The 20,592-nt window shown below is 43.3% G+C and overlaps 1 protein-coding gene across 1 annotated transcript in view; it reads right to left on the bottom strand.

Annotated features, from left to right (window-relative positions):
* The window catches only part of lrp1bb (low density lipoprotein receptor-related protein 1Bb), a 1,555,752-nt gene that overhangs the window by 810,682 nt on the left and 724,478 nt on the right, over positions 1–20,592 (bottom strand). The window contains exons 19-21 of the mRNA XM_034186395.1: positions 11,130–11,210; positions 10,869–11,039; positions 7,820–8,002 (exon numbers count right to left, since the gene is read on the bottom strand). Coding sequence (XP_034042286.1) covers positions 7,820–8,002; positions 10,869–11,039; positions 11,130–11,210 — 435 coding nt within the window. The remainder of the gene's footprint in view (positions 1–7,819; positions 8,003–10,868; positions 11,040–11,129; positions 11,211–20,592) is intronic.

Raw genomic sequence — 20,592 nt, 5'->3', positions numbered from 1 at the left:
AGGATGACATGGTTCACAGACACTCCAAGTAACAACCACAATCCTCGTGGCAAGACAGGTAATCAGACAGTCTGTATCATCCTCCTCCCTGTGGAACCCATTTCAAAAGAAAGGCAGGATGTATCCACCTTAACAGCAGACTCTCACAGACCTCATTTCAGGATCTGGAGGGCCCTGAACATGAGCCTAAAAAAGCAGATGAATGAGCTGCTCCACTTGTGCGCACAGACTTATTATTGCACAGTGCCTGTGCAGATTCAGTTTGCTCCAACTCTATCAAGACAAATAATGCAAATTTGGGCCATTCAGACCACAAAATAAGAAATGCCTGAAATGTTTAATATCTTCCCAGGTTTCAGAGACATTGCAGTCTTAAAATGTTCTTGCAAACAAGCACCTCAATTACCATAATTCTATACATCACCAATTGTGTGCCATAACTATATACAAAAATTTCTGTTATTTGTCGGACGCAGCTCGGAGAACCGACCAGCGTTTGAAAGACCCAGTACGAAATAAGCAGAGCACGGTACAAAGGCTAACTGAATTTAATACATAACAGTGATACAAAAATAACAGAAAGTGCGGTCTGGCGTGGTGCGCTCCCAGCAGCGCTAACGGTCCGGAGCCAGAAGCTGTTCGGACCCAAGGACCCCGCCGACACCCCCCAGGTGGCCGCAACAAACCGAGTCTGTGAAAGAAGGAACCATTATGTGAGTCCACACTCTACACACAGAGAGAACACTTAAAGGTGTACAAACAGCAAACACTTCCTGGCTTGATTACTAATCAACTTCCCAACCTGCAGGCATGGAACATCCAGTTCACAAAACTCCACTGCAGGGGAAGTCGATACATGACTAACATACAGCTCAATATAAAAAGGTGTGAGGGACACCACATTTACTGACTGTATAAAAGTTAGTCACAAAATCTAACGTACCTCAGGAAGTGTGCTGACGAGCGTGAGACCTCACCCCCTCCTCTTTCACAGACCGTGCATCAAACCTGGACGTTCTCTGCATCCACTGATGATGAGATGGCTCCCGAGACGACGATCTCACCCGTCTGGTCACAAGGTCGAGTCTCTGGCAAATACACACTGTGCACTCCAGTCTTAAATGCCACCATGTTCCAATCCATGCAGATGCACCACAGCTGTGAGTCCTGATGAGCCGCAGGTGATCAGCCTCAGGTGATCAGGGTGAGGTCCTGATAAACTCAGCAACACAGCCACTCAGTCCCAAATGCAAGCCACCTGGAAGGAGAAACAAAGGACAGAAACAAAAAGGCAGCCAGGCCCCCCCAGCCATATAACAGTACCCCACCCTCACGGGAAGCCTCCCGGCGACCACACAAACCTGGCCCAGGAGAAACACCCCCCTCCAGGGACCATGGCTGGAAACCGTATCCGCATTCATCTTCCAGCAGAATCCTCATCAAACAGAACGGTTGATGTCTTCTCCTCTGGCTGCATCTTTGCCTTTGTTTCCGTCAGTCACTTAGCACAGGTGTGGCCAGGAGTTCTTAAACCTGTGCGGTCAGCCTTTGTCCAACCATGTTCACAGTCTGGTTAGTCATAAAACCAAAAAGACAAACACAAACAATCAAAACACCCCCCCCCCCTCCCCAGAGGCCCATTCCATCAAACCCCGGGAAGGGGAGAAAAGAAAAACAACCCAAACTTAAGCTAACAAATAAAAATGCTAACACCCCCCCCCCCCCCCCCCAACGACATGTAGGGACCAACACCCCCCAGAGGACATCCCGCCAGCTCCAGGAGTAATAACCACAGCCGAGGTCCCGCTGGGATCCGACGTCACCCACGGGGACTCCCAGCGCCTCCCAGAGGACCACTCGTCAACCCCAGGAGACGCCTCCCCTCATGACCAACGGACCCAGCCCCGGCCGTCTATGGCTAGATGGACCCACAGCCCTTTCCCCCCCAGAGGACACCACAGTCAAACCCTGAGGGCGGAAACTGGGGGGAAAAACAAAAGGAGAAAAACACCCCCCCCCGGTGCAGCGGTTACCTGGGAAACGCCCAGCATAACCAAACTGCACCACTCCAGCAACGCCGACACTACGGCTCACACGGCTGGAGTCAGAGGAGAAAAGAGGGAACAAAAAGAAAACAAAACAAAAAAAAGAAAAAAGAAACAACCCAATTACCCCCCCATGACCCCCCAGGGGACCGTCCCATCAAACCCTGGGAGGTGAAACTGAAAGAAATAAAAAGAAAGACTAACAGACTAACATACAGTTGCTTGGGTCCCTTTTTGTTTTTTTTTTGTTTTTTTTTTACACAGAACTGCAGGGTCACGACCCCAGACACTAATAGTGTAAAACAAAAAATAAAATCCCACACAAAAACCAACTCAAAAAACACCCACACAAAATGAACTAACACAAAACAAGTGATTTATACCGTCAAGCTCCAACAAATGGAACACACCTGTTCCAACTTAAGAGCTTGACAGTAATGTGACTCAGTCACCAAAAGAGGGAGCCAAAGTGCTAAAAATGAAAAACCCCCTTTGGTGACAAAAAACAAACGAGCTGCAACTTCGTGCGCAGCTGTGTGCAACACACAACCAAAATGTGCTCAACTAAATAACGCCGGAGCTGATACAACAGACGCAGTAGTTATCTTTATCCGGGGAAATGGGGCTACAACTGTAACACAGGAAGCTCAGCGACCCGTGCCACAGAGCTCCGCCGTGCGCGTGCACCCATTACAGACACACTCTTGCAGCTCCCGTTTAAACCTCTTATCCGGTCGGAGCGTGACGCGAAGCCGTCGCCAGTCACACTCCACCACGACCCTCGGATAAGGCACAACACAGGAACATGGCTGCAAGAGAGCACAAATCAGTATTCAGTAATGGGTCTCAAACACGCACCATCCGGGCGGAGAGCACCCGCAACTGATCCGGATAACTACTGAACGTCTGCTGCCGCCTTCCCGGCGCGTTACCGTCTCTGCTACCGCTGGGTCCGTGATGTTTGGCCAGAGACTACTGTTATTTGTCGGACGCAGCTCGGAGAACCGACCAGCGTTTGAAAGACCCAGTATGAAATAAGCAGAGCACGGTACAAAGGCTAACTGAATTTAATACATAACAGTGATACAAAAATAACAGAAAGTGCGGTCTGGCATGGTGCGCTCCCAGCAGCGCTAACGGTCCGGAGCCAGAAGCTGTTCGGACCCAAGGACCCCGCCGACACCCCCCAGGTGGCCGCAACAAACCGAGTCTGTGAAAGAAGGAACCATTATGTGAGTCCACACTCTACACACAGAGAGAACACTTAAAGGTGTACAAACAGCAAACACTTCCTGGCTTGATTACTAATTACTAACTTCCCAACCTGCAGGCATGGAACATCCAGTTCACAAAACTCCACTGCAGGGGAAGTCGATACATGACTAACATACAGCTCAATATAAAAAGGTGTGAGGGACACCACATTTACTGACTGTATAAAAGTTAGTCACAAAATCTAACGTACCTCAGGAAGTGTGCTGACGAGCGTGAGACCTCACCCCCTCCTCTTTCACAGACCGTGCATCAAACCTGGACGTTCTCTGCATCCACTGATGATGAGATGGCTCCCGAGACGACGATCTCACCCGTCTGGTCACAAGGTCGAGTCTCTGGCAAATACACACTGTGCACTCCAGTCTTAAATGCCACCATGTTCCAATCCATGCAGATGCACCACAGCTGTGAGTCCTGATGAGCCGCAGGTGATCAGCCTCAGGTGATCAGGGTGAGGTCCTGATAAACTCAGCAACACAGCCACTCAGTCCCAAATGCAAGCCACCTGGAAGGAGAAACAAAGGACAGAAACAAAAAGGCAGCCAGGCCCCCCCAGCCATATAACAATTTCCTCTCAAATTATCATGCTTGCAGGGGCCAAAATACTTGGGGCACACATGCTCAAGTCTTGATCATAAAGCATTATTTCATAAAGGTTGTTTGGGTGGAAAAACGTCAACCTCACTAACATGTAAATAAACGCACACACACAAAAGAAACTAAAGTGACATTGAATCAGTTCATCGTCTCCCAGGAGGGATCTGTGTATCACCTATCATGTGTCTATCATGCATTCTTAAGGGCCCCTTCACACGTAGTACAAATAAGGGCAAATCACAAAGGAACAGCTCGTATGAGCGAACCACGAAAACATTGAGCCGACAGGCAGGCGTGAACGATGCTGCTGTGATGGGTTTGTGCATGCGGGAACAGTGCGATCAGCTGTGCAATGTGTAACCACATCATAGAGCTGCTGTGACAAAAAAAAAAAAGAAAAATACATGCCACCCACAGGATTCCAACCTGCAAAGCTCTGATTGCCAGCCAGAAACTTTACCACTGTGCTACCATCGCTGTTCTATAAATGGTGGGAAAAAATGCCTGAAATCAACAAGGACAGGCAGCTAATGCAGCCCGGCGCAAAGGCCAAAAATGTTTTATCTATCTTCACGTGAGGACAGCAGGCAGAGACACGTGTCCTTCAAAACATGATAGGTGTTCTCCAGCTGGGACGTCCAGGAGCACAGATCACAACAGCAGCCGTAGTGAGCAAATGCACCCCGTCTCCATTCAGCGCCCAGACCAACGTGTTTCTGTGTTATGTGGTCATTCATTTTCATTATTTGTTCTGTAATTGTGTATGTAGGTATTGTCATAAATATTTATATAATTATTTATATATCTGTGTAATTGTGTATGTAGGTATTGTCATAATTATTTCTATAACTGTCCTGGTGGTGGTTTCTGTGCTTTTATTGTGTGCACTGAACCGTCATCCAGCTCTCAGTGTGCTGCGATCAGCTGACAGGCACCTCCCCATGCTGTGTGCGATCAGACCTCGCTGTCCGGCCCCCATGTGATCAGATCTGTACATACATAACAGCATGTTATGCGACACACACACACATGTGCGAGACATATGCACCACATGTGCTGCTTTCACGACACACTCGTTGGGGCACTGAGACAAATGTCACATCCAGCTAAAAAAGACAAATGTCACATCCAGCTCAAAAGTGATCATCTGCAGACTGCTTTAGTGCTAATAGTGTGAATGGCCACACATTTTCTAAATGCCAAACGAGCAGTGTTAGATGTTCGTGTGTGTCACCTGGAATTTGGCAAAAACCTGCCGCAAGAGGGATCGAATGGGCTCTCACAGCCACACTCAGTCGCTGGTGTGTGCAAATAGTTGTAGCAACAGGTGTATGAGCAGGTGTTGGAGGCAGCTACAAATTTAAACATATTGCATACAATTCCTGCTTCATGCGCACTTTCATGCGCAATTTGACCACATTCATAATATGTGTGAAGGGGCCCTAAGAAAGTATCATCTTCAAGGGGCAAATATCCTAAACTATATATATATATATATATATATATATATATATATATATATATATATATATATATATATATATATAATAGTAGTACTATGTGACTAAAAAGATTAATCCAGGTTTTGAGTATATTTCTTATTGTTACATGGGAAACAAGGTACCAGTAGATTCAGTACATTGTCACAAATCCAACAAGACCAAGCATTCATGATATGCACACTCTTAAGGCTATGAAATTGGGCTATTAGTAAGTAAAAGTAGAAAAGGGGGTGTTCACTACTATTATTCTGAACACTACTGTATATATATGTGTGAAATTAAATTAAGTTAAATTTCATATCAAATAGTAAACACAGGTGAGAGGATGGTAAACATTGTGCAGAAAAAAAAGGGGTTTGAATGTTCTGCCAAAGAAGCCACATACAAGTCCTTTGTATTGTTAAACCTTTCCTACAGCCTTACTCTTTTTTTCTGCTTGCAATCCAAAACAACTGAAAAGTGTGCAATTTGCAAATATTCAAATTTGGCTGCAACATTTGCAATACCCATTTAAGGATTACTGACTGAACAGACACAAAGCTTCTCTGTTGGCATATGTGGTATTTGGGAAGAAGAAAATAGCAGGAACAGGCAACATTTTCTCTTTGTACCATCAGAACTATTAAGATGGGAACTGAGCAGCAGCTTCTGAAATGTGTTGGACAGAGGACAGAGGAGACTCACACCAGTGCTCATACAGAGCAGTGGCACTGCAGAACTGTAGAGAATAATAAAGTCTATGGCCATGCTCACCCTCTGCATCGTCATTCAGAAAAATGCTTTTTGTGAAAGTGAAACAAAGATTTGCACTGATTGGCCAACCAAGTGCACAGTCCTAATGGTAGAACAAAGACAGAGACTGATTAGAATGCTGTGCACATAATATTTAAAGAAATGGTTCATATATTTTTACTTGGTCTGGAGAATTAGGCTAAAGATTGTTGTGAAAAAGCACTATTGTTAGTTGTTGTAAACACAAACATTCACTGTAAAAGTGAATAGACAAAGATTAAAACTTAAAAAAAAAACCCTGTGAGACTGTCACTGTCAAATGTTATGTTTTCATGACAGAAATCAAAAAACTATTGATGATGATGGTATGACAAAATTTGACAAAATATATATCTCAAACTACATATATATATATATATATATATATATATATATATATATATATATATATATATATATATATATATATATATATATATATACATATATGTGTGTGTGTGTTGTTTTCCATGCCTTAATATCTATCTGTGGTCCAAATTTGGTGAGAATCTGTGAAGTAGTTTTGATGTAATCATTCAAAGCTGATAGAAAGTGAAATGTTGATCCAGAATCTGGATCCAAATCCACATTCAGATCATCTCCAAAATTCAGTGGAGATTTCCATGCCCTAATATTTATCTGCTGTAAAAATGTGGTGAGAATCTGTGTTTTTTTTTTTTTTTTTTTTTTTTTTTTTTACAAAATCCTTCAAAGACTATATAAAGTGAAATCTTGATGGAGAATCCGGATCGGGGTCACCACCAAAATTTAATGGAGTCTTCCTTGACATAATATCTATCTGTGGTGAAACTTTTGTCAAGATCCGTGCAGTAGTTTCGACATAATCCTGCTAAAATACAGACAGACAAATAAATAAATGGCAATAATTTCATTACGTCCTTGACACATGACATGAATTATTTTGGAGGGCTAAATTGTATAATGCATTTTTGTATTTGCTGTAAAGCATTGTTCCCCCCCATCCCCTGCCCAACCCAAAAAAAGATCCAAAATTAGACAGTTATGTTTTACCAAGTCTTATCTGGTGCACATCTCTCTTCCAGAATCAATTGAATCACGTCATCTACTCATTGTACATTCCTGTAGTGAACAAGTTTGGTAGAAAATCTTTTAGCGACACCAGGGTTAAATTTTGGAACAGTTTGCCAGCAGAAATTACACAAGCCCATTTTTTAAAGTGCTATCCTCCCTCAGATATTTCAGCAAATGAGTCAAACAGGTTATTATTATTATTATTATTATTATTTGTAATTATAATCATTCTTAAAATTATGTATTACGGATGTTATATTTAGTTAAATTGTTCATCTTGATATCCAGTAAAAATGTTGAAGGCAAATATGACAAAATTAAATATATGTGCATAAATGATTTGTTTAAAATCACTGTTTTACCCTTTATTTGACATAAATACACATAAGCATGTACAGTTGCAGAGGATAACACATCTGCTTATATGTATTTTACACCAAATAATGTTCAATTCATTAAATATAATGACAATCACTCATCAACATTTGAGGAAAAAACATCAGTGAAGGTATTACATTAACTAGCCTTGTACTTTTGATTTCACTGTGTTGTTTAATGGTATTTTACATTCACTACCTGTGTCTTTGCAGGTGAATTTGGCCTTGGGGTCACACATTCTTTTGGTGCCCTCACAGCCTTTCTCATCACTCCCATCTTCACAGTCCTTGTCTCCGTCACATCTCCATCGTTCTGGGATGCAGGTTCCATCTGTGACACAGTGGAACTCCTCTCCACTGCACTCAATCACTGAGGGCAGCACTGAAACAAAATCAATCCAACATTTATTATCTTGCACTTGGCATACTATTGTGCAACAGCATGAAACTTTTGATTTCACTGGAGAAATTAAGGTTGTTATTTATTTATTAATTTTATTTTATTATTATTATTATTTTAAGTGGCCTTCAGCAAACATGCTTATCTATTTTCACTGTGCATTCCAAGCTTTATTTGTGAATGTATGAAAAATGATTATGGAAATTTTAGAATTAACTAGATCATAGCTGTTGGTTTTAAAGATGATGCTCTAAATGTGATTAGTCGTGCAACAGGACTAATACTTAAAAAGCCAAATGCAAATGCAAAAAAAAAGGCATTAGTCCGACAGCTGAGTCAAAGCTAAAAAAGATTTATTTCCCTAGAGTGGAAGCACAGGCAGACGTTGCAGCGTGAAGAAGCCTGCAGTTCACACCAGGAAGTGATTTGATGAATAGTCTACTCATTCTAGTGACAAGCAAGTGAGCTGTAAGTTTTCAGAGGAGCCTGTGTGTGGTTTTGGAGGTAATTAGAATAGATTAAAAGATCAGACTGTCACTAAAATTCCCATAAACAGAGATTAAATGAGATTGGTCAGGTCTGAACATGAATGTCAAGCATTAGTTCAGCATTTATCACAACATATGTTGAGTTGTGATGCAAACATCCTAAAAGTGTGCCATCCATTTGTAAGTATGGCCTTCAGAAGATTTGGGGGAAAATTCTGAAAAGTGGGTCATTAAAACATTTGAAGAAAAGCAAATCCTATTGACAAATCAATATAAGAAGCGGCTGTGACCACCAGACCCAGACTTTGGATATTAAATAAACTGACAAACAAACTCACTTTATGTTACATATAATCTAAACCACACCTCCTCCTAATTTTCCATAATTGCTCCTAATGTTTGCGATGATTAGATTATTCCCTGCAACAATCCCAGATATGTCCAGGTGAAAGGCAGGTATATACATTACATAAGCAAATCGAACATGTTTTTTCCATTGATCTGGTACCTCAAAATTAACCAGTATTAATCATTTCATCTTCATTATATGCCCTTTTAATTTGGAGATGAAAAAGATGATAGCCTTTATTGTATTTCAGTTATTACACTGGCAAATGACAGGGGGTGGACTCACTGCATTGGCCAGGGTACATGCCTAAAAGCTGATTACAAATTCCTAGTTGCATTCCCCAAGCATTCTGATTTGAAAAGTCAGCAGTGATTATTAGGAATGATTTGCTCTTGACACTGATGAGTAGTGCAAGCATACTATGGAAATGTTTGCGCACCCCTGATAATTTTCATGATTTTCCTTTATAAATCATTGGTTGTCTGGATCAGAAACTTCAGTTAAATATATCATATAGCAGATAAACACACTGATATTTGAGACATGAAATGGAGTTTCGAGTATTTACAGAAAGTGTGCAATAATTCTTTAAACAAAATTAGGCAGGTGCATAAATTTGGGCTCTCTGACAGAAAAACAAAACAAAACAAAACAAAACAAAAAAAAAAACAATATTTAGTAGATCGTCCTTTTGTAGAAATAATAGCCTCAAAACACTTCCTATAGCTTCCAATGAGAGCCTGGATTCTGGTTGAAGGTATTTTGTACATTCTTCTTTACAAAACATCTCAGGCGTGTTGGTTTCTGAGCATGGACAGCCCGCTTAAAATCACACCACAGATTTTCAATAATATTCAGGTCTGGGGACTGAGATGGCCATTCCAGAATGTTATACTTGTTCCTCTGCATGAATGCCTTAGTAGAATTTGAGCAGTGTTTAGGGTCGTTGTCTTGTTGAAAAATCTAGCCCCGGCGCAACTTTAACTTTGTCACTGATTCATGAACATTTTTCTCAAGAAAGTACTGATATTGACTGGAATCCAAGTGACCCTCAACTTTAACAAGATTCTCAGTACCTGCACTGGCCACACAGCCCCACAGCATGATGGAACCACCTCCAAATTTTACTGTAGCTAGCAAGTGTTTTTCTTGGAATGTTGTGTTCTTTATCAACCATGCATACTGCCCCTTGTTATGTCCAAATAACTCAATTTTAGTTTCATCAGTCCACAGCACCTTATTCCAAAATGAAGCATTCTTGTCCAAAAGTGCTTTAGCATACCTCAAGCAACTCAGAAAAGGCTTTGTCTGCATTACAGCATCATATAGCATCTTCTTGTGCAAAGTGTGCTGTATAGTTGAACGATGCACAGAGACACTATCTGTTGCAAGATCATGTTGTAGGTCTTTGAGCAGGTCTGAGGGTTGACTATGACTGTTCTCACCATCCTTCACTTCAGCTTATCTGAGATTTTTCTTGGCCTGCCACTTCAGGCCTTAACTAATACTGTGTCTGCGGTCTTCCCATTTCCTCACTATGTTCCTCACAGTGAAAACTGAACAATTGTTGAACAATCTTTGTTTTCAGGTCATTTGAGAGTTGTTTAGAGGCTCCCATGTTGCCACTCACTAGAAGAGATGCAAAGAGGAGAAACATTTGCAAATGGCCACCTTAAATACCCTTTCTCATGATTGGATGCACCTGTAGAAGGAGGTCAAAGGTCAGTGAGCATACCAAATCAATTTTGTGTTCCAACAATTAGTGCTAAATGTATTCAAATGATTAAAATGACAAGGGTCCCCAAATGTATGCACCTCTTTAATTTTGTTTAAATAATTATTGCACACTTTCTTTAAATGCTAGAAACTTCATTTCACTTCTCAAATATCAGTGTGTTTGTCTACTATATGATATATTTAACTGAAATTTCTGATCCAGACAACCAATGATTTATAAAGGAAAAACATGAAGATTAGTGGTGCCCAAACTTTTGCACACAACTGTACTTACATGCCGATCCACCTCTGCAGGTTGTGCTCTCATCGCTGAAGTCTCCGCAGTCATTGTCACCATCACAGGTCCAGTGATCTGGGATACAACGGCCGCTGGTGCACTGGAACTGGCTGTTGGAGCAGGACTGGATACAGCTTGTTTCATCACTGCCATCTCCACAATCATCCTCTGCGGTAGGCAAATTGTGATCATACCATGGTGATAAATATAATGCTTCAATAAATATGCTATTTTAATGAAAGACAATGTTCCTTTCACCTGAATCACAATGCCACTTTGCACTGATGCATCGCCCACTGGAACAGCTAAACTGAGTCAGGGGCTCACAAGTAGGGAATACTGGAAAAAAAAGTGCACATATCACATGCAATTCAAATCTGGGCTTAAAATTAATACAACAGAACAAAATACAGAGTAATCATTAAGAAATTTTTACCATTAAGAAATTTAATGTTTTCTGAGGTGCTCTATTTTAATAACACATGCAAAAATAATGTATGCAGATGGCACAAATGACTGCAGATCCAGTTGGGGGATTCTGAGTTTAAATTACAATTTAAACTGAAGGAAATAACACAAACCAGGGCGCAGAGCATGAAGGGCCTTGATTAATGTTATGCTATTCAGGGGTCTTTTATAGGTATATCATGAAATCATTCAATTGTCATCTGTCTTCCATTTTAACAACTGAGATGTGTCTGAACCTGTTGCACTGGTCTTCACAGGAATGTGTGATTTGCTGTGGAGGAAACAGATTTGTTGCAAAATGTGCAATGACACAAAGAGAAATTGTGCTGAAAATTATTGTGAGCAACAGGTCCAAATGAGTGCAAATGTGAGAGTGATTTAGACAATGCGAGGGCTGGGTGTGACATCTGGATTATGTAGAAAAACCAATGACAATGACAATGTACAAATCCTTCTGCTGCTTTGTGCTGGGTGTAAAATAGAGGTCTCAAACTGCAAATCTGATCTGTGTAGATTATTCGAATTCAAACACACAAGTTTGGTCAAAACTTACAAATGACATTGAGATACTTACAAATGACATTGATACAAAAACATCAAGTGGCCCATTAATTCATGATATTAGTGACCATTTACCAAATTTTATAGTAACTGATCTTAATTTAAATAAAAAAAAATGTACTGAGAAAATACAATACTGTAAATAAATACAATCTGAAGAAGCAATTGCTGCCTTTAAAAATGATTTACTTTTACATGATTGGAATACCATATATGAAAATCAAGATGCTAATCTAGCATATTCCAAATTTGTAAACATATTCATCAATATATACAACAAAAATTGTCCAATTATACAGTATAGTAAAAAGAATATAAAGCCAGCCCATGGGTAACAAAAGGTCTTCAAAAGGCTTGTAAGAAGAAAAAAATATACTATACAGAGTGTTCATGAAAAGTAAATTAAGAGAGGCAGAGATTAAATATAAGAACTATCTGTTGTGAAAGTGTCGTGACACGGACCCACAACAGGGGGTGTTAATGAACGGACAATGGATAAGCCAAAAAGTAACAATTTAATGTTGTGAATCGCACAATGAAGTACAGACAATAACAATATGGTGGAATGTCAAATATACACAAGGTGACGTGTGGGCAGGCTCGACGATAGAAGACGTCTGGCGAGAGAAGAGCCGGATCCCACACAGCTTCCACCACCAACGGAGCTTAAGAACACCGGAGCCGCCAAGCCCTGCGCCCCAGGTGGCCACTGTTTTCAGCAGTCAGACCCGGTACTGCTTGCAGAGAACAGAGACAGTACTGATGAGTGTGAGTTCGCACACTCAGTAATCCCACAGTCTGTGTTTAGTTAGGAGGGAGAACTTCCACCTCCGATTCACACACTCGTGCAGCTCCCGAGATAACCACTTATCTGGGTGGGGTGGGAGGCGAAGCCGTTGCAGTCCACACCAAACGCCACCTCAGCAGACAGGGTATCCGTCCCAGGAAAACGGCTGCAAAAGAGATCAGACTAATGCTCGAATTAAGGTTCAGCAGAGAATTACCTGAATGGTAGCTGATTTCTCGGCGGGGAGGTGGAGTTGCAGTCCGGCCTTTATGGTGGTGGTGATGAGTAGGGGATGAGTGACAGCTGGTACGGATGATGGGTAACAGCTGTCACTCCCGGTCGCTCCGACGCCCTCTCGTGCTTGAAGCCCGCAATTCAAGCAGGGCACCATCTTATGGTGGTGGGCCAGCAGTACCTCCTCTTCAGCGGCCCACACAACAGGACCCCCCCCTCAACGGGCGCCTCCTGGCGCCCGACCAGGTTTGTCCGGGTGACGGGTGTAGAAGTCGACCAGGAGGGCCGGGTCCAGGATGAAGCTCCTCTTCACCCAGAAGCGCTCTTCAGGGCCATAACCCTCCCAGTCCACCAGATACTGGAACCCCCGGCCCTTTCAACGGACGTCCAGGAGCCGGCGTACTGTCCACGCGGGCTCCCCGTCGATGATCCGGGGAGGAGGCGGCGCTGGTCCCGGGGCACACAGTGGTGAGGTATGGCAGGGCTTGAGTCTCGACACATGAAAAACGGGGTGTATCCACAGTGAAGCTGGCAGCTTCAGCTTCACTGCGGCCGGACTGAGGACTTTGAGTATGGGAAACGGTCCAATGTACCTGTCCTTCAGCTTTTGGGATTCCACCTGCAGGGGGATGTCCTTTGTGGATAGCCAGACCTCCTGCCCGGGCTGGTATGCAGGGGCCGGGGAACGCCGCGGTCTGCATGGGCCTTAGCCCTCGTCCGGGCTCTGAGCACGGCAGAGCGGGCGGTATTCCACACCCGACAGCACTTCCTCAGATGGGCCTGGACCGAGGGCACCCCGACCTCTCCCTCCACTAGCGGAAACAATGGGGGCTGGTACCCCAAACACACCTCAAACAGGGAGAGGCCGGTGGCAGATGAAACTTAGCTATTATGAGCGTACTCGATCCAGGCCAGATGGTCACTCCAGGCCGTCGGGTGCGCGGAGGTCATGCAGCGGAGGGCCTGCTCCAGTTCCTGGTTCGTCCGCTCTGCCTGCCCGTTCGTCTGGGGGTGGTACCCAGACGAGAGACTGACGGTGGCCCCCAGTTCCCTGCAGAAACTCCTCCAGACCTGGGAGGAGAACTGAGGACCACGATCCGAGACAATGTCCGATGGAATCCCATGCAGATGCATGACATGGTGGACCAGGAGGTCTGCAGTCTCGCTTTGGGAGGGCCACGAAGTGGGCCGCCTTGGAGAACCGATCCACTATCGTGAGGATGGAAGTCATGCCCTGGGACGGCGGGAGGCCCGTGACAAAGTCCAGGCCAATGTGAGACCAGGGGCGATGAGGCACGGGCAGAGGCTGGAGGAGGCCTTGGGCCTTGTGGTGGTCGGCCTTGCCCCTGGCACAGGTGGTGCAGGCCTGGACATACTCCCGGACGTTGGCTTCCATAGACGCCCACCAGAAGCGCTGCCAGTCCACTGCCACGGACCTTCGCACCCCTGGATGACAGGAGAGCTTGGAACCGTGACAGAAGTCAAGGACCGGAGCCCTGGCATCTGGTGGGACGTACAATTTGTCCTTCGGACCTGTCCCCGGGTCCGGCTCCGTGTCAGGGCCTCCTGGACGGTCTTCTCCACGTCCCAGGTAAGGGTGGCCACGACAGTGGACTCGGGGATGATGGTTTCAGGGGGGTCTGACAGCTCGGTCTTGACCTCCTCTTCATGCACCCGGGACAGGGCGTCAGATCGTTGGTTCTTTGTCCCGGGGCGGTAGGTGATTCGGAAGTCAAAACGCCCGAAGAACAGCGACCAGCGGACTTGCCTGGGGTTCAGACGCCTGGCGGCCCGAATGTACTCCAGGTTCCGATGGTCCGTGAAAACTGTAAATGGTACCGATGCTCCCTCCAACAGGTGTCTCCACTCCTCAAGAGCCTCCTTCACCGCAAGAAGTTCCCTATTGCCGACGTCATAGTTCCGTTCAGCTGGGGTCAACCTGCGGGAAAAGTAGGCACATGGATGGAGAACCTTGTCGGACTCCCCGCTCTGGGATAGCACGGCTCCTATCCCTGAGTCAGAGGCGTCCACTTCAGCTACGAACTGGCAATTGGGATCGGGCTGCACCAGAACCGGTGCAGTCGAGAACCGGCGTTTCAACTCCCTAAACGCGGCTTCGCACCGATCCGACCAGGTGAAGGGGACTTTTGTGGAGGTCAGGGCTGTCAGGGGGCTAACTACCTGACTGTAGCCCTTGATGAACCTTGCAAAAATAGAAATTTGCAAAACCGAGGAACTGTTGTAGTTTCCTACGGTTTGTTGGTTGGGGCCAATCTCTCACCGCCGCAACCTTGGCTGGATCAGGGGCGACGGAGTTGGAGGAGATTATGAATCCCAGGAAGGACAAAGAACTGCGGTGGAACTCGCACTTCTCGCCCTTCACAAACAGCCGGTTCTCCAACAACCGCTGTAGGACCTGACGTACATGCTTGACATGGGTCTCAGGATCCGGAGAAAAGATGAGTATATTGTCTAGATATACGAAGACAAACCGATGCAGGAAGTCCCGCAAGACGTCATTAACCAACGCTTGGAACGTCGCGGGCGCATTGGTGAGGCCGAACGGCATGACCAGGTACTCAAAGTGACCTAACGGGGTGTTAAATGCCGTCTTCCACTCGTCTCCCTCCCGGATCCGAACCAGGTGATAAGCATTCCTAAGATCCAATTTCGTGAAAATTTGGGCTCCATGCAGGGGCATGAACACTGAATCCAACAGAGGTAACGGGTATCGGTTGCGAACCGTGATCTCCTTTATGGTGGTGGTGATGAGTAGGGGATGAGTGACAGCTGGTATGGATGATGGGTGACAGCTGTCAAATTGTTCAGCTAAACGTAAGACAGTCGTAACATCTTTACTTCTGTGTTTAACTACGTTAAATTCTGAGTTTGCAGACGTACCTTTGTACACAAGAGTTTGTAGGTGTGTTTGGGGAGTTGGCGTTCTCCGCTCCTCATCCCAGACTCCGTTAGTGTGACATTTGGATTCTGCACGAACTCTTGGGATAATTGTGATTAGGAGGTGGAGGTATTCCACCAGAAGAGAACTGTGCTGTGCTGACTGTTTGCTGGGTGTTCATGCACCCACCATCATCTGTCTGTTCTTCCTGCCAGCAGTACCAAGTCTGACAGCTGAAGACGGTGGCCACCTGGGGACTCAGGACTTGGCGGCTCCGGTGTGCTTCAGATCCGCTGGCAGTGGAAATCGTGTGGGATCTGGCTCTTCTCTGGACAGACGTCTTCTATGCTCGAGCCTGCCCACACATCTGTTGAACATCCAATGGAAGAGCAGGGTGCACAGGCGCCAGCAGGAGGCATGTTAGGTGAGTTGCAGCACATCTTAACCGCCTTCACTGCTCGGATGGACTTAATGACCGAGCAGAGCAAAATACTCGATCGCAGGATGGAGGCTCTCACCGCGGAGGTGGAAGTGCGCGCACAGGGTGTGGCTGCAGCTCCTCCTCCTGCTGTCCTGGTGCCAAATATAGACATTCTACTGGTCATCCAACGAACCCCCCACCGTCCCCTGAAGCATACATAAGTCCCCCGGAACCGTACGGAGGTTGTGCAGAGATGTGCGCAGACTTTTTGATGCAGTGTTCGCTCGTCTTTGCACAGCGTCCCGTTATGTATGCGTCGGACTCAAACCGGGTGGCTTATGTGATTAATTTGCTTCGAGGTGAGGCTCGCGCCTGGGCTATGGCGCTTTGGGAGCAGAATTCACGGCTCCTAACGGTATATACTGAGTTTGTGAGGGAGTTCAGACTGTTGTTCGATCACCCTCATAGAGGCGAGACCGCTTCAACGGTGCTGCTGTCTATGAGACAGGGGCGTCGGAGTGCAGTGCGGGATCCGGCTCTTCTCTGGACAGACGTCTTCTATCCTCGAGCCTGCCCACACGTCACCTCTGTATATTGACTGATATCAAATTCTGTGGTTGTCTGTATTTCGTTCATTTGCACATTCACAACATTAAATTGTTACCTTTTGGCTCATCTGTTGACCGTTCATTTACGCCCCCTGTTGTGGGTCCGTGTCACTACACTTTCCCAACAGTGATACCTTTATTTAAATCTGGTAGTAAGCATTTTTTTTTTTTTTTTACTAATTACAGGCCCGTCTCTACTGTCACAATTTTCAAAGATACTGGAAAAAAACTTTATAATAACAGAGTGGGAAACTATAGAACAACACAACTTGCTTGATGAAAGTCAATACGGTTTTAGAGTGAAAAGGTCCACTGCACTGGCACTGCTCGATTCAATAGAAGAGATCAATAAACATATAGGTCAAAGAGAAATAGTAACAGGTTTATTCATTCACATAAGAAAGGCTTTTGACACAATAGATCATATCAGATTATTACAAAAGATGGAACTGTATGGGATCAGAGAGGTGGCGCTGAATTGGATTCAAAGTTACTTACAAAATCAGAAACATTTTGTTAAACTCGTAGACTACTGTTCTTCATATCTGGACATCATTTGTGGGCTTCCCCAGGGTTCTGTTTTGAGACCAAAATTATTTCTTTTGTGCATCATTGATTTATGCAAAATTTCGAATTTGTTTAAAGCAGTTCTCTTTGCAGATGATACAAACCTGTTTTGTTCAGGAGAAAATGTGCAACAATTATTATCTGATTTAGAAACTGAAATAATAAAGTTAAAGTGATGGTTTGATATTAATAAATTATCATTAAATTTGTCTAAAACAAAAACAATGTTATTTGGAAATTATAAAAAAGACATACAACTTCAGTTAAAACATGCAAGGGGTAAACATAGAACACATAGTGTCATTATTGATGAAATAATAATTGGAAGTGTCATATCCAACATATCCAAAAGAAAGTATCAAAAAGTATTGCAGTATTAAATAAGGCAAAGCATGTTCTTTATTGGAAAGCACTACATAGTCTTTATTGTTCATTGGTTGCACCTTACCTAATTTACTGTGCAGAAATTTGGGGCAACAATTACAAAACTACATTGCAACCATTATTCATTCTTCAAAAAAGAGCATTAAGAATAAGTCACAATGCAGGTTATCAAGACCACACCAACCCATTGTTCATTAAATCTAAAATATTAAAACTCCATGCTATGATTTCATTTAATGCTGTTCAATTAATGTATAAAGTGAAAAATAAGCAATTGCCCTTTAAAATTCAAGAATGTTTCAGTGAGAGAGAGGGAAAATCTAATTTAAGGGGCTTGTATCATTTTAAAATTGCTGGCACTCGGACGACCAGGAAAGGTTTCTGTGTCTCCATTTGTGGCCCTAAAATATGGAATAATCTGACAGAGGAACTCAAACGATGTCCAAATATTAATCAGTTTAAATATCAATATCAAGAAATGTTGTTCTCCAGATATGGGTCTGATGAAGAAAGATGATTTGTAATTTGTTTGGTAGCATTCAGATTGTGTCCTTTAAATTGAAGTGATTAAAGTAGTTGAAAAAGGGAGTGGGAATAAATAAGTTTTTTACTTCCCTCCCACTCCTTTTTCGGACTAGATTAAACTGGATGTATAATCCAGAAATGTAAATTGTCACGTATGCATATTATGTTAGCTTTTCTTTTCTTTTTTTGTTTCTCCTTTGTTGTGTAGGGTGTTGGGGGGATGTGTTTGTTGGGGAGGTGATGGTCTAGTTGTTAAGGGGTTGGGCTTGAGACCAGAAGGTCCTCGGTTCAAATCCCTGCCTGACTGGAAAATCACTAAGGGCCCTTGAGCAAAGTCTTTAATCCCCATGTAGTGAGCGCCTTGCATGGCAGCACCCTGACATTGGGGTGAATGTGAGGCACTTTAATCATATCTTAGATCTTGTTCTGACTTATGGTATGGAAATAGAAGACTTAACAGTATTCCCTGAAAACTCCCTTCTGTCTGATCATTTCTTAATAACATTTACATTTACTCTGATGGACTACCCAGCAGTGGGGAATAAGTTTTATTACACTAGAAGTCTTTCAGAAAGCGCTGTAACTAGGTTTAAGGATATGATTCCTTCTTTATGTTCTCTAATGCCATATACCAACACAGTGCAGAGTAGCTACCTAAACTCTGTAAGGGAGATAGAGTATCTCGTCAATAGTTTTACATCCTCATTGAAGACAACTTTGGATGCTGTAGCTCCTCTGAAAAAGAGAGCTTTAAATCAGAAGTGTCTGACTCCGTGGTATAACTCACAAACTCGTACCTTAAAACAGATAACCCGTAAGTTGGAGAGGAAATGGCGTCTCACTAATTTAGAAGATCTTCACTTAGCCTGGAAAAAGAGTCTGTTGCTCTATAAAAAAGCCCTCCGTAAAGCTAGGACATCTTTCTACTCATCACTAATTGAAGAAAATAAGAACAACTCCAGGTTTCTTTTCAGCACTGTAGCCAGGCTGACAAAGAGTCAGAGCTCTATTGAGCTGAATATTCCATTAACTTTAACTAGTAATGACTTCATGACTTTCTTTGCTAACAAAATTTTAACTATTAGAGAAAAAATTACTCATAACCATCCCAAAGACGTATCGTTATCTTTGGCTGCTTTCAATGATGCCGGTATTTGGTTAGACTCTTTCTCTCCGATTGTTCTGTCTGAGTTATTTTCATTAGTTACTTCATCCAAACCATCAACATGTTTATTAGACCCCATTCCTACCAGGCTGCTCAAGGAAGCCCTACCATTATTTAATGCTTCGATTTTAAATATGATCAATCTATCTTTGTTAGTTGGCTATGTACCACAGGCTTTTAAGGTGGCAGTAATTAAACCATTACTTAAAAAGCCATCACTTGACCCAGCTATTTTAGCTAATTATAGGCCAATCTCCAACCTTCCTTTTCTCTCAAAAATTCTTGAAAGGGTAGTTGTAAAACAGCTAACTGATCATCTGCAGAGGAATGGTCTATTTGAAGAGTTTCAGTCAGGTTTTAGAATTCATCATAGTACAGAAACAGCATTAGTAAAGGTTACAAATGATCTTCTTATGGCCTCGGACAGTGGACTCATCTCTGTGCTTGTTCTGTTAGACCTCAGTGCTGCTTTTGATACTGTTGACCATGGAATTTTGTTACAGAGATTGGAGCATGCCATAGGTATTAAAGGCACTGCGCTGCGGTGGTTTGAATCATATTTGTTTAATAGATTACAATTTGTTCATGTAAATGGGGAATCTTCTTCACAGACTAAAGTTAATTATGGAGTTCCACAAGGTTCTGTGCTAGGACCAATTTTATTCACTTTATACATGCTTCCCTTAGGCAGTATTATTAGACGGTATTGCTTAAATTTTCATTGTTACGCAGATGATACCCAGCTTTATCTATCCATGAAGCCAGAGGACACACACCAATTAGCTAAACTGCAGGATTGTCTTACAGACATAAAGACATGGATGACCTCTAATTTCCTGCTTTTAAACTCAGATAAATCTGAAGTTATTGTACTTGGCCCCACAAATCTTAGAAACTTGGTGTCTAACCAGATCCTTACTCTGGATGGCATTACCCTGACCTCTAGTAATTCTGTGAGAAATCTTGGAGTCATTTTTGATCAGGATATGTCATTCAAAGCGCATATTAAACAAATATGTAGGACTGCTTTTTTGCATTTACGCAATATCTCTAAAATCAGAAAGGTCTTGTCTCAGAGTGATGCTGAAAAACTAATTCATGC

The sequence above is a fragment of the Thalassophryne amazonica genome, chromosome 14, assembly GCF_902500255.1.
Source record: "Thalassophryne amazonica chromosome 14, fThaAma1.1, whole genome shotgun sequence".
Classification (NCBI taxonomy): Eukaryota; Metazoa; Chordata; class Actinopteri; order Batrachoidiformes; family Batrachoididae; genus Thalassophryne; species Thalassophryne amazonica.
Note: the sequence above shows the minus strand (reverse complement) of the source record. Positions and strands in the feature narration are given on the sequence as shown.